The sequence below is a fragment of the Eublepharis macularius genome, chromosome 16 (assembly GCF_028583425.1).
Source record: "Eublepharis macularius isolate TG4126 chromosome 16, MPM_Emac_v1.0, whole genome shotgun sequence".
NCBI lineage: Eukaryota > Metazoa > Chordata > Lepidosauria > Squamata > Eublepharidae > Eublepharis > Eublepharis macularius.
The window spans coordinates 10,953,580-10,967,759 of NC_072805.1; the positions used below are offsets into that span (position 1 = coordinate 10,953,580).

Genomic DNA, 14,180 nt, shown 5'->3' on the forward strand with positions numbered 1-14,180 from the left:
ATAATTACTTTCTGTTTGTTCTGCTACTTCACTCCAGGCACTCACTGTAAATGTTTCAGGCCCTTCAACTTCAGCAAAAAGCTTTATTTTGAAATATTGGCACCTGGAGGGCATCGCTGCTATGATAAATCAACATCGACCTTTTGTACCTGCTCTGCTCCTGACAAGCTCTTTCCCTCATGCTGAATACAGCAGATAAAATATTTACTGCTTGGCAGAGAACACTTACGTTGATGGGCAAATATCTTACGCACTAAAGCTGCAATACAATAAATACTGTAACAAGTGCTTTATGAAAATCCCATTTACCACAACATAATGCCCAGTGGGCATTTTAAAGAACATGTAATTCACCTCTATAAAGCAACACAGAGCACATGACACCTGCTTGGGTGAACAGGTTTTCCTTATGAGTGCAAAGTCAAAGGCACCATTCTGTACACAAAGCTGTTCTTCAGGTTATGGGAAATGGCCTGCCTCCCAACATTGCATAAACAGTAGATCTGGGGGGATGGGGATGGGGATGATGATAACATTAGGTTTATATACTGCCCTTCGGGACAACTTAAAACTTCTCAGAGCAGTTTACAAAGCATGTTATTATCATCCCCACAACAAACACCCTGTGAGGTGGGTGGGGCTGAGAGAGCTCTGAGAGAGCTGTGACTGACCCAAAGTCTCCCAGCTGGCTTCAAGTGGAGGCGTGGGGAATCAAACCCGGTTCTCCAGATTAGAGTCCCGTTGCACTCTCTCTTCATTTATTCCTCCTTTTTAGACTCACAGAAATCTTATTCCCTCCCCTTGCTTATTTTTGCATGTATTACCTATCGTTACCTGCACAGTGTAACATTAAGAGTGCTAGGGCTGGGATGGGATGGGGGAAGGATCTGCTCGCCCGCACTGAAGCCTCTGCCAGACATTGACCGGGGGTGGGGGTCGGTGGGTATATACAACGTTTTAAAATCGTTTGTAAAGTTCAGATAGCATTGGCAAAATTTCTACATGTAAGAGTGGTTTATTTATTTCTTTAAAATACAATAACCTGAACTCAGCAGTATCTTTCCAAGATGGTTCAGACATCCCCTAGGAAAGTATGAGAGAAAGTAAAGTCCCATTCATATCGGTCCTTTACCTACTTTGGCTTCTGAAGACAAGCAGATTTTTGAAGGTTTTGCACACTAAGGATAAAACACTGTCCTCCCACAGTTAATAAAGCCCCCTCTGAGTTTTCCAGAGCCTGTTTTGATCCAACTGTTGTTGCTGTTGAGCTTTTTCCTGAAGGTGTGTGAAACCTTAAAAAAAAATTCCCTTCAGAAGCCAAACTGGATTAAACCAACTCTCCCTTCTGCTAGTCTGGCTTGTATGAAAGGAACCTCAGGATGTTTGCCTTTAGGCTTGCCTCTCAGTGAGCAGTGAGGTGTGTGGCATGGCTGGCTACCCTGCACCAGGCAGACCCTGCACCAGGCAGAGGGAAGCTTCCCTCAGAGCCATTGAGGCCCTATATAGAACAGCCAGCCCTGGGCCTCAACATCTCTGGCCCTCTGGCTAATCCACTAGTCCCACCCCTACCTATCCAATTTCTTCTTGAATCTGTCAACAATCCTTTTGGATTTTCTAACAGTCAGCCTTTAACAGGTCCAGGTAGTAATTTTATCCTGCCACCAACTGGACCTCAGCAAGCATTCCTCATAACAAAATGACTTCTTCTTCCCAAATCACCAATGATCTTTGCTTCATAATGTTAGAGCTAAGATGGCCCTTGGGATCTGAGCAGGGACCTCAGTGAAGGGGCAGGCAGGGTTCTGACTCCTACCACTGTAGAAAGAAACATCACACACAACCATTGTGTGCATTGGTGGCTGGAGGACAGAGCTGCCAACACCACGCTGGGAAATTCCTGCAGATTGGGGGTGCAGACTGAGGAGGGCAGGGTTTAGGAAGGGGAGAGACCTCAGCGGGGTGTAATGCCATAGCCGCCATTTTCTCCAGGGAAACTGATCTCAGCAGCCTGGAGATCATCTGTATTTCCAGAAGGTCTCCAGGCCCTACTTGGAGGCTGGCAAACCTGAAATGCAAGCACCCCATCCCATTTAAAGAAGCTCTCCTCCCCCAAGACCCTGGGGTAGGTGGGCCAAGGGTGGGCTTATAGTTGCATATACTCCCTGTACTTGCTCATATTTGATTTATAGCCCACCCTCCCCGCAAATGGGTTCAGGGTGGGTTACAATAAAATGCTCAATAGGCATTAACACATAAAATACAGTTAAAAACCAAAAAGGCCATAAATACAAGCATTTGGACAGCAGCCCCCCCCCTCCAATTTCCCAATCATTATTGAAAACAACACAACAGAAGGGGCGGGGCCACAGTTGATAATAATCCGGTGACTGCACTGATAGGGAGGGCAGATGATAATGTTGCGCCCCTAGCGGGAGACCAGTAGGGAGGCTCCTACCTGAAATCTGTGGAAATGAAACTGTAGCTTTCTTGATACCCAAACAGAATGGGCCTTTTTAAATGTTGCCCTCCCCTCACCCTCAGCCCTGGGCCTGAGTTCATGCATGGGTGCAAGAAATGCACGTTTCCAAGGGGGGCACAATTGTTCGCAACTCTCTGCCATTCGCTCAGTTATAAATCCACTAGCAACAAAGCCCATTGTGGGGAAAAATACAACGGGCTCTAGAAAGCGGAAGGTGGGCAGGTGGGGATTGCCTTCCCCTCTGTGACTGATCACAGACAGATAAAGGCAGGGGGCGGGGGGGGGGAATGGCTACCTTCTCTGCGCCTGATCCTGGCCGAGTGAAAGAGGGGGCATTGCCACCTGGTTTGCTCCTGATCCCAGTTGGGTGAAGGTGGGGTGGCGGGTATTGCCACCTGCTCCATTCCTGATTTCAGCCTGGGCTTCCCGCTGTGGCGTGCTCTCTGGAGGTCTGGCTGCCTCATCTGAGCTTCCCTCCACAGCAGCGCCCTCTGGAGGCGCACCAGCGTAGGAAGTGAGTTGTCTTGAATACGCTTAGCCTTTTATATAGTAGGATTGTGAGAGCTGTGGGAATCTTATCCTCCTCATTTTGGAAGAAAGGCATGTGAGAAATGTAAATTATTTTTTCCCTGTAAAAAACAGTAATTACCACAGACTCTGTGCTACACACTGAGAACAGCATCAGGGTCAATGGCTATTTAGTGCCCAACAGATCGATGGCAGCAGCTGCCTGGCAAAATGGCTGGTCTGAAAAGTGGCCGAGTGAGGCAGAAGTGGAAGAGACTAGCTTTCTGCATCACACCCAGCTGGTTTCCTCTGAGACCGAGACGGGCTTAACGGCAGAAGGGGGAATGGTCTCATCCTCAGCTGCAAGAAGAGTTTTGATACTCCCCCTCCCTCTGCTGGGCTGCAGATCCGTCTTGGATTACCAGCAGTGGGAATCTCTGAAAGGACGTATAATTGATAGCAAGGAAACTTAGTAGCAGCTTTACTCTGCTAATCAAGGGTGGTTCTAGGCATATCATTATTAGGAAGCAATCTGCCCATTAATCAGTTTGCTTATCAATATATAATGGTTCGTCCAGATCTCCAAATAAGAAGTTTCCCCCTGAGTCCATGTTCTTGAGCTACAATTAGGAGTGTCCATTGACAACAGATCCAGAGGAGTTAGCCGTGTTTGCCTGTAGTTACAAAATAGTAGAGTCTAGTAGCACCTTTAAGACTAACCAACTTTATTGTAGCATAAGCTTTCGAGAGCCACAGCTCTCTTCGTCAGATGCAACTTTATTGTAGCATAAGCTTTTGAATGCCACTGCTCTCTTCCTCAGATGCAGCTTTATCGTAGCATAAGCTTTCGAGAGCCACAGCTCTTTGTCAGATGCATCTGATGAAGAGAGCTGTGGTTCTCGAAAGCTTATGCTACAATAAAGTTGGTTAGTCTTAAAGGTGCTACTGGACTCTTTACTCATTGACAACAGGATGCTTAAGAATTGTACTTTTCTGTGCTTTAAGGTAAAATAAGGGGACCAGCTGGCACTAAGATTTCCATAAACAAATCATAGTACTTTGAAGACAAACAAGTTTGTTTTAATTCTAGCTCAAACTTTTGTGGGCCAGGGGACCTGCCCACCCCCCTGCAATGTACACATACATACAACCATAAACATAAGGTTACAAAGAAAGCAAAACTGTAAACAGCAGAGTGAAAATGGCCATGAAATGCATGAAGTATAGGGCAAGGCATAATTATGTAAAATTCAGATGTAATCAAGCCAGTTCATAACAGCCATAACTGGTGATAAAAGCTATTCCTTAGTTTGCTAAAGCGGTTAACACCTAGGTTTGGGTCAAGTCCATGAGAGATTTTTTTTTATACAGAGAGAGCGGTCTTCCTGTGAAATTCTTCTGGTGAACCATGACTAACTGGAACTGAATCACTAACCGGGCATCCTGGGAGGCTAACAATCCAATCCAATCCAATCCAATCCAATGCTGAGTTATTCCAGTCTAAGTCTATTGATATTGATGGACTGAGACTGGAGTAACTTGTCATAGGGTTGCACTCTGAAATGTTGTCCTTGCTGTTTTCTGAAAGCGTTCAGGCCTTCAGGATGAGATCTGGAAGGCATCTGAAATCACCAACCGATTCTCCCTTCTGCTCGTCTGCCCCTCACCTCCTTTGCAAAGATAAGTTTGTATGGGAAAGAGGTGACCCAGCAGCAAGACTGACAGGTAGCGCCCAAGAATAAGGCGTTAACAAAGAAAGCTCAGAATACCCAGACAAATTATGAGGCAAGCTGGGGACTTTGCAAATCACTTCCTTGGTTATAGGGGGGCTTTCTTAAGAGAGCTACACAACTGAACAAGCCCAAACACACATTTTCAACCTAACCCAGGTCCACCTCAAAAGTTAACAGGATAAGTAAACCTGCTCTACAACCTTCTGTCAAATTCCTCCATAATAAGGTGGAACTAGCATTGTGCAAACCCAGTCTCTGAAGAATATGGATATTGTTAAACAGGCTTTCCTGACTTGGCAACCTTATCTAAAGGGCAAAACATCCGCTCTGTAGAAGCAAGTAAAGCTTAACCGTAGCCTCCTCCCAAGAACTCTCTGCCAGGATTTATACATCCATGGCAGCCATTGATATTAATGGAGACCATTATCTCAATGAGTACATTTTAATGCACCGTGACAGTCTGGGCAAAAGAAAAGCAAATATTATGGTCTATGGCTTTGCTCAGTTGCTTCCTTGCCTTTTATGGGGAAACCTCAACCTGGCATTCATCCTGGGATGAAAACTGCACTGCCACAGTACAAAGATGCATTACTGCAAAACAGTTATAAAACACACCATGACTGCCTATTAATTTACTGTGCTATCAACTTCATTATGGTGTCTAAAAACCCTCCTGAGAAATTACTTGTCTTATCAAAATTGTCTTCATTTCTTCCCAAATTTCTGTCTCAGATGTGGTTTTCCTCTCTGAGCAGCTGGAGACAAATTTCCCAACACTCACATTGCTAGAAAGGAAACCTGCTCTGAATGAGCAGGGTTCAAGTCCAGCTGAAAAGGGAACTTTGTCTCTTGAAAGCTCATGCCCTGAAAATCTGGTTGGTCTTAAGGTGCTACTGGACTTGAGTCTTGCTCTTCTACTGCACATCACCTGGAACTGCACTGAATGAGGGACCATCGAAGACTGTTAAGTCAATCAATCAAAAGAGTTTATTGTCTATAGCCATAGGCCATCACAATTCACCAAAGATCGACTAATAAACAATTAAATCCATTATCACAGTTTGTATAGGTTATTAAAATTAATTAAAACAATACAGTATGCCACACTATCCCAGGAGTCACGAAACAGCCTCATTCAGTATCACCTTAGATCTTATTTTTTTGGCTGTGAGTGCGAACTGAGAGACTCTATAGGACACATGATTATCAGTGTCAGACAACAAAAACACAATCTTCTCGATTTCAGAGTATGTGTTTGTCACTGGTAGGATTCTGGCCAAAAATTTAGCTCTGGGTACACTATATAATGGACAATAAAGTAGGTAGTGGGAAAGGTTATCCACTGTAGGTAACCCACAAATGCAGGTGCGATGTTCCATAGGGGTGTGAGAATAACGCCCTGCCAAAAGAGCTGTCTGCATCACTTCAAATATAGAGTTCGACAACTTGAAGGCAGTTGGTGGCAATGAAGGGAGGGGGGAAGGAACCAAAATTGGGGTGAAAGGAGAGGATGAAAGGAAAGGTCATGGGGCAGCAAGGAGAAGATGTCCCCCACCTTCTCTCCTTGGACTCAAGGCAGCTAACAGTTCAGCAACCAGGTTGTAAGGACCCCAATTATAATAGTCCAATTAATAAAATTAAAACACTGATTATAATACACAAATTACACATTTAAAAGAAGTCCGAATTATGATGCAGAAACTGACAGGTCCAGAGGAGTTAGCTGTGTTAGTCTGTAGCTGCAAAATAGTAAAGAGTCCAGGAGCACCTTTAAGACTAACCAACTTGATTGTAGCATAAGCTTTCGAGAACTACAGCTCTCTTCATCAGATGCAACTGTCAGTTAACTGACAGGTTAACTTCTCTTTAAAAAGAAAACCATATTGTTGAGACTGAGATACAAAGAAAAATTCCCTCCAGTTTAGTTTCTGCTCTGCAAATACATCAAAGATGTCATGTCCTCAGAAGGAAGTAATGCCATGTTTGAAAAGAGATGGCTGCAACTGCATTCAAAGCAAAGCAAATTGTCTTTAAGTTAGTCTCAGTATCTGAGTGAGGAAAGGACTAGATTGTACTGCAGCTTTTCCATTGTCCCTTCTCTTGCCATTGGCTACACCTGCCTAGATCCACTCTCCTGCCACAGCTAAGCCAGGCCTGCCCCAACTCTGGGAGCACTTTGCAGGAACTCGGAGCAACTGCCCCACCCCCACCCCCACCCCCCGCCACACAGAGAAGAGGAAGAGGGCCCAGTAAGTAAAGGGAGGCCCAAGTGCCCGTCATAAACCAGAACCAGTCCTGCTCCAAGCTGACATTGTGCTGGGTCTGCCACAGTCCCTTCCAGGGGTGACTCCCCATATTCCTGCACCTGGCTCCTGCCTGGCAAAATTCCCTTGTGGCCAAGCTAAGATTAACACAGTATGACTGAAAACTGCCACCCTGACACTGCATCAGACCCATTAGAGCACAGCATTAGGCCAGTTGGCTATTCTTCAGCACTCTTAATCCTGATCTATAAAAGGAAAAGAGGTCCTTGCATTCTTTCCTGTGTTGCAGGTCAGATTGATTTGGCCAGGCTGGAAACTCAGCTTCTTTTCAAAAATGCAGAAGTGAAAGTTTCCTTTGACCTCAAAATCAAAGACAGCTCTGAATATCTTGACCGGGATGCCACGTGTGGCAACCCCAAGGTTTGGCCAAAACAAATGCCGGGAATCTTAAGGGACTTCTAAACCTGGAAAATTAGTTCTCGGGCAAACATTTACAAGACCTTTGTTCTTAGGTCCAGTGACGCAACAGAAAACAAGAACACAACTTTTTCTCTCTCAAAAAGAAGCATACACTTGCAACACAGAAGGGGAAACTTCCTTACCAGTTTGCCTACTTGAACCCAACAGAAGAGCATGTAACTGCTGCTTTAATCAATTAATCATCTCTATCATAACCAATCAATTAACTTTCAATTAATATATTTTATAATGATATAAATACAAACTTTCTAAGCTTGTTTGAGCTCCTAATGAGTCAGATAGATTATAATTTTTAAAAGATGAGCTATTGGTCTTTTTATAAGCCATCTTTAATTAAAGCTGAGTCACAAATTCAGAGCCAAACTACGCCTGACACAGGTTGGACACTTGTCAGCTTCCCTCAAGTTTTGATGGGAAATGTAGGCAGCTCGGCGGCATGTTGGACAAGTGACAGATGAAAAGTCCATTGGACAGCAGTCGGAGAGCCGAGCTGCAAGATCAGGATGCCTACATTTCCCATCAGAACTTGAGGGAAGCTGACAAGTGTCCAACTAGTGTCAGGTGTCACTTGTAGTTTGGCTTATAGTGTAGAACTATTTTAGCAGTATGTGGCGGGGAGAACGTGGAAAGAACAAACAGTTTTACAAAGCTGTGTGCCCTCTCCTCAATTTTTCATTGCTACTGCTGTTCTCAGTAGAAATAACACCACTCATTCCTTCTAAGCTTTATTTTTTTACCCAACAGATACCATAGTGAAGGTTGCTTCATGCCCTTACTCTGACTTGCCTTTATTAGTTACATAGTCAAATATCAGTGGGTACATGGTGTCACCAGGAAACCGCGTTACAACTTCAGTCCAATATGTAGGGTAAGTACTTCCATCTCTGTTTTAATACAGTCTCTAAATCACTGAAATGCCCCCCTTCCACTGCAATCTATGATACACGTGCCGAAGTAGGGGGATTTTGATTCTGTGCTGTCTTTAATGTTTTCTGTTTTATTCTACAACCATTCAGATAAAAAGGCCTCAGCCTCAAGTAAACCTGTTCAGGCCTCCTGGTGCACTTGCTCTCACTGGTTAAAAATTATTAATGAAATTTTCAGTTAAATTATCTTTTATTAAACCTACCGAAGCTTGCAATGCAAACAAAAACACGATGTCAGAAATAAAAGGAAAATATGGCAAGCCCAGGTGGTCCTACCTCATCTTCACTAACTGGTTTGCTGTTTTCAGTTGTGGATTTCTTCTGCAGAACTTTGACTTCATATTCTGGTCTGGGATGCTCCTGGGTCAAACAAATTCGGGGAAAGATTTAATAGCTTTGGATTTGTAGATCACCAAAAGACATCAAAAGACATCTACACACAGAACATATGTGGGTAGTTCACAACTAAGACACACAAAGCTCTGACTAGACACTGATGTAGTTATCTAAAACAGGGCGGGGCGGGGGGAGGGAAGCCCAAATCAAACCTGTATACACTCCTTGGTGAATTTCAGCAATGAAAAGGGAGGGAGAAAATATTTAAAGCAACCTTAAAATATGTACTATGTCAATAATCAATCATATCTTTATCACAAAGTCATAGAAAAACATGAAACATTGCCAGCATTACTTTGAAATTGGTAAGGCAATACTTTAATTTCCTAATGTTTTCATTACAAAACATTTTGTGACTATTAATCTACCTAGCAGAAACCTATACCTACCCCCTGATCTTCTATAATAATGACTGACAATTTTGCCTAGCTTGTAAAAAGCGATCGGCCACAGCCATCTGGAAAAGCAGCCATGGTTTAGCCACATTCAGGTAAATGCCATTGAAGTCTGAAAAGCTGAAAAGATGTTTCAGATATTCGAATGTTCGGTTCTGCCGTTGTTGCCGAGATGCCTCCGTTTTTTACACACACCCTCCATACTGGTACCAAGACTGGTATCTCAACAGGTTTCTGGCTGTCATACAGACAAGAGGCAGGACCACATCTAATATCATGTTAACTGGAAAATAATAGATATTCCAGGGAAAAACCTTACCATACCCAGTATCTGGACATGAGATCTTTAATGAAGGAACCACAGGAATTGTGTGCCTTTAGCTAGAGCAGAACCTATGCAGTAGTATTTTCTGAGCACAGAATCCATGCCTGCGTACGTAAACCACTGGCCCATGTCTTGGACTAAATTCAATTTAAAATTACTTGCCAAACCCTGATCAGGCCTAGACTACTTCCAAACACACACCATCCCTACCTGGAAAATCTCCCTTATTTAAAATTATTCTCAGGACCCAGAACCACCTCCTGCTCCCCATTCTCCAGTCAGATTACACATTGAGCTCCCAATTATGTTCCTTCTTCTTTTTCCAAGCTTGGAAAGAAAAGATTGGTTTTTGATGTCAGCTGCTTGTCCTATACCTAGGAACAGAATCCTTTCCCAAACTGGATTTTTGTTTTAGGGTTACTACTTTCAATTCTTACAGGGTGTTTCTGACCAGCTCCAAACCCCTGTGTTTGGAAAGCTTTTTAATCTCAATCTAACGATGGTAATATAAGGATTTGCCGTGTCCCCATTTTGAGATATTTACTGCCTCGGCCCCTTGGCCTCTTTGCTTTGGACCCTTCTTCCTCCCATACTATCCAGCATGCCACTTAAGATCTGCCCGTCAAGCCCTGCTGTCTGTTGCCCACCTTCAGAGGTGAGGCAGGTGGTGATGAGACAGGGCATTTTCTGTGGTGGCACCTCACCTTTGGAATGCCCTCTCCTTTGAAGTTCCCCTGGCACCTGTTTTATTTTAATGGCTTGGTTTTATATTGTGGTTTTTAATTGTAAGCTGCATCAAGCAGAATTCTGACGAGGCAGCACAGAAATATCCTAAAGACTAAAATTATTTTGACTGCTTGAAATCTGCTCATTCTCCAAGCCAGACATTTGTAGTATCCCTCTTAATAAACTTTTATTTCTAGTTTCACTGTACTCAGATCTCAGTATTCCTTCCAAATAGGGGTGTGCAATTCAGCTTGGGAATACCAAAAAAATTAGATATTTAAATTGGAAATATTCAGGTAAATCTGGATAGATCCAGCATATTTGTCTCCCCCTATCCTTTGCATGCTTCTCAAGCTACCCAGGTAACAGGAGAAGGGAGGAAGAAGGCAGCATTACTGTGTTGTGTCTGAGTCAGTTTTGCTTGCTTATCATATAACATTGCCAGGTCTGGCTGCTGCCTTGGTATTACTAGCTCACTAGATTGGATGTCAGGATTCTCTGGTTTGACATTGGTTCAGCTGGATTTTCATTGGCCCTGGGTTCTGCCTGGCATCTTTGAGTGACACTGGTCCGGTTGGGCTTGCTGCAGTGTCCCTTGCTTCAATTTGGTTTTGGTGGAGTTCACTGGTTTGACATGTTTCTCTGGATTGATGTTGGATCCCTAGCTTCACTTTGGTTCAGGGGGGGGGGGATTCTATCCCCTTGCTTCAGTCTGGTTCTGTTGAGCTTTCTCTTGGTTCAGCTTGCATCTGGGGATGAGCCTTTGGCCAGAGGCTGCCTTGCCCCTGTGTGTTTTTGCCTGAGAGCCATCTTGAAATATTTTCCCACCATAGGAAATAATGGGAACTGGCTGGGAGCACCTTGTTCAGGGGCCCATAAAATAGGACCCCTAGGTGCACTCTTCTTGAAACTTGGGGGTTCTTTAGTGGACAGGGAGGAGTATCTGGTGGAGTTTGCTTGAAAAATGCTTTCCCAGCCTCCCAGATAGTGTTCCACATAGGGAATAATGGGCGGGTAAATCTGGGATTCTCTAATCTTGCCAAATCGGATTAGAAAATCTTACCCAGATTCCAGCATTATTTTTATGGTGTCCCTGAAACCCCGACCATTTTTGGAGCACACCCCTAGTACCTTGTCACTTTGTCACAGATCCATTAAAACTGTCTCATGGATCAAGAAGGGGTGGAAGGATATCTACTTTATGATTATGTTATTTTTAGGGTTGCCAACCTCCAGGTGGTGGCTAGAGAGCTCCTGGAATTACAACTGGTTTCCAGGCCCCTGGAGAAAATGGTCGTTTTTTGGCAGGGTGTGTGAAGTCTATGACATTATTCATTGCTGAGGCCCCTCCCCTCCCCAAACCCCACCCTCCCCAGGCTTCACCCCGCAAATCTCCAGGGATTTCCCAACATGGAACTTGCAAGGCTAGTCACTGCGGTTCAAATATGAAAGTAAGCCATGTTCTCACAGAGACACATCTAGGATACATGTGTGTCTCAACCACACATGGTAACATCATAAGCAGAAAAAGAAGGGAAATGTCCTATCAATGACTGCATGGAGAAAAAACCCAAACAGACCAAATTTTTAAAATTCAGTGTGTACATGTTTCAGTGTACACATATTTCAAAGCTGCCATGAGGTCTTGGAGCTTTTGAAAAATTATAGTGAACACAACAATATATTTGTGTTTATGAATATATTATGAATATATTATATGTGTTTATGAATATATTATAGGTCTAACAGCAGAGGCCCCAATTGGATGCAGAGGTAAGTATGCTTCCATCTGTGTGGGATTGTGGCCTTTTAGTTCCAACTCTGAACTCATTTTCGCTTGAATAGTTAGACAAAGATTATTGGATTCACACTACTGCAAAAACCAGCGTGATCGTGACTTTTAAGAGAGGGAAGGCTGTTTGACTTAGGGCAATATCAGAAGTAGTTTTGATGAGCTGAAGGAAGTAACCATGTAGGAATATGTGTATGCGCACACGCACGTGTGTGAATCCTGTAATGCTGGAAGGAGGCCCATCCAGCTGCCAGACTCTTATTGAAAACCAAGTCAGCCAAGGTACTATAAAGACCAAATAACTGCTCCAAATGGAAACTGAGAATTCCCATCTTGAAAACAAAAGGCCAAATCCTAAATTTTGTACTCAGGCAGAAGTCTCCTTGTTGACGTCAATGGGAAATTTCTGTGACCAAGGAACTGACACAGATATCCAATCCTCTATTACGTTTGGCAAGTTACCGAAGAGAATTTAAAAATAACTTGGATATCTGTTTTTCTAGCAACTCTTTTCATTTGTTCTGTAATGTGTTCTGTTTGAAGAATTTAAAGTACTTTTCTGCCTAGCTATGATAACCAAAGTTTGAATGCCATAAAAGCTTACATAGGCATTGATTTAAAGAAAATTGCAGTGCTGAGTTATACCTTTCTAAACTCTCTGAAACCAATAGGCTTAGAAGGGCATAACTTTCTTTAGGATTGCACCACTAGTTACGTATTACAGCTTATGGCAGAAATAATTGGAGAATGTTATTTTGTGCTCCACTGGAGAGGGAGGTATCATGGTGCACTGGAGCACAAGACTCCTCTTAGGACCTAGACAGACAGTTACGTGGCCCAGACAATAGGGAAAGGTGCTGAAGGGAGCCAGCTCTGCCTCTTCTGTGCAGGCATTTGCAGCCGGCTGCTGAAGGCATCAGAGTTGACTTCAGGCTTAGTCCTTTGGTACAGGGAGAACAAGTGTTGGAATACTCGCTAATAACAAAGACCATGATCTGAAGCTGTTTAAATGGAACTTACTTCCTCCTCCTCTAATCCCGTTAAATCCCAGAAATAACTCAGTCTCATCTGCAAACGTTTCCAATTTTCAAGAAACATGGTAGCTGAAGAGAAAGAAAATCCAATTTTAATCACAAGGGAGCTGCAGGATGCAAGATACTGAGATGCAACTATATGCATTACCAATACACAAAATATATACATTCTTCTAATTAGTATGTGACAAATCTGAGACAGAGAAGGAAGTTTGTATGCAAAATAAGCAAGGCTTTACATGGGATTACCCAAGCTATAACTTGTCTTGTCAGATCAATTTCTGGTATTAGCTACCAGTATGGGCTGTGCTAGTTAGCACTATGACTCTGGACTAAATTCATTCAAGCTGCTGGTTCTAACCTTTAAAGCTCCTTATAACCTTGGCTTGGGATACTTTAGTGTGCACCTGCTCCAGCTTCTACCATTCCACATTTAGCACTTCCAACTACCCAAACTAGTTCTGTACATGACATAATATTAACTTCTCGCACCAGGCTAGCAGAGGTGGAGTCTAGTTAACTGTTATGCATACCTTTGGGGCCCACTTCCAGAAAAACATTAGGAGACACTCACTATAAAACCAAATGTAGCTAGCCATAAAGTTGGCCATCTGCAATCTTATCAAACAGCAGATGATGTGTGAACCATCAGCACCAATTGCCATTTTGGAGATGTTATCATGGATGTGTGTGTGCCGTCCTGTGTCCTGTCCACTGCTGCCAAGCTGCCCCTCCATATCCAGAGCGCTTGCTTGCACTGACACACGTGACCTGTGGCCATGCAGCAACCCAAAATACCAGGATGCAGACTTGGCAGCTGAGCTTGAAACACAGTTTGTAACAACGAACACATATTAAACAGTTGTTAACATTTTAAAATTAACAGAAATTACTTTATAACATTATGAATCTACATGTTATCTATACAGTGATTAAAATCAAACACAACCCAAATATGCTCCAGCTCCTCTAGCTGTGGTTTATAACAACTAATTTGTTTATGCCATGGCTTGCTGAGAAGGAAAAATAATAAGCTACCATTGTCTCTTAATGCTTGTGCAGGTACAAGCAGTAAACCTTGTAAAAATGAGGGGGTTATACTGTGGTAACTGAAAACTGTTAC

General features: G+C 43.3%; 1 protein-coding gene across 1 annotated transcript in view; it reads right to left on the reverse strand.

The window, feature by feature from the left end:
- The window catches only part of ANO2 (anoctamin 2), a 252,858-nt gene that overhangs the window by 99,764 nt on the left and 138,914 nt on the right, over positions 1 to 14,180 (reverse strand). The window contains exons 11-12 of the mRNA XM_055000833.1: positions 13,044 to 13,126; positions 8,681 to 8,749 (exon numbers count right to left, since the gene is read on the reverse strand). Coding sequence (XP_054856808.1) covers positions 8,681 to 8,749; positions 13,044 to 13,126 — 152 coding nt within the window. The remainder of the gene's footprint in view (positions 1 to 8,680; positions 8,750 to 13,043; positions 13,127 to 14,180) is intronic.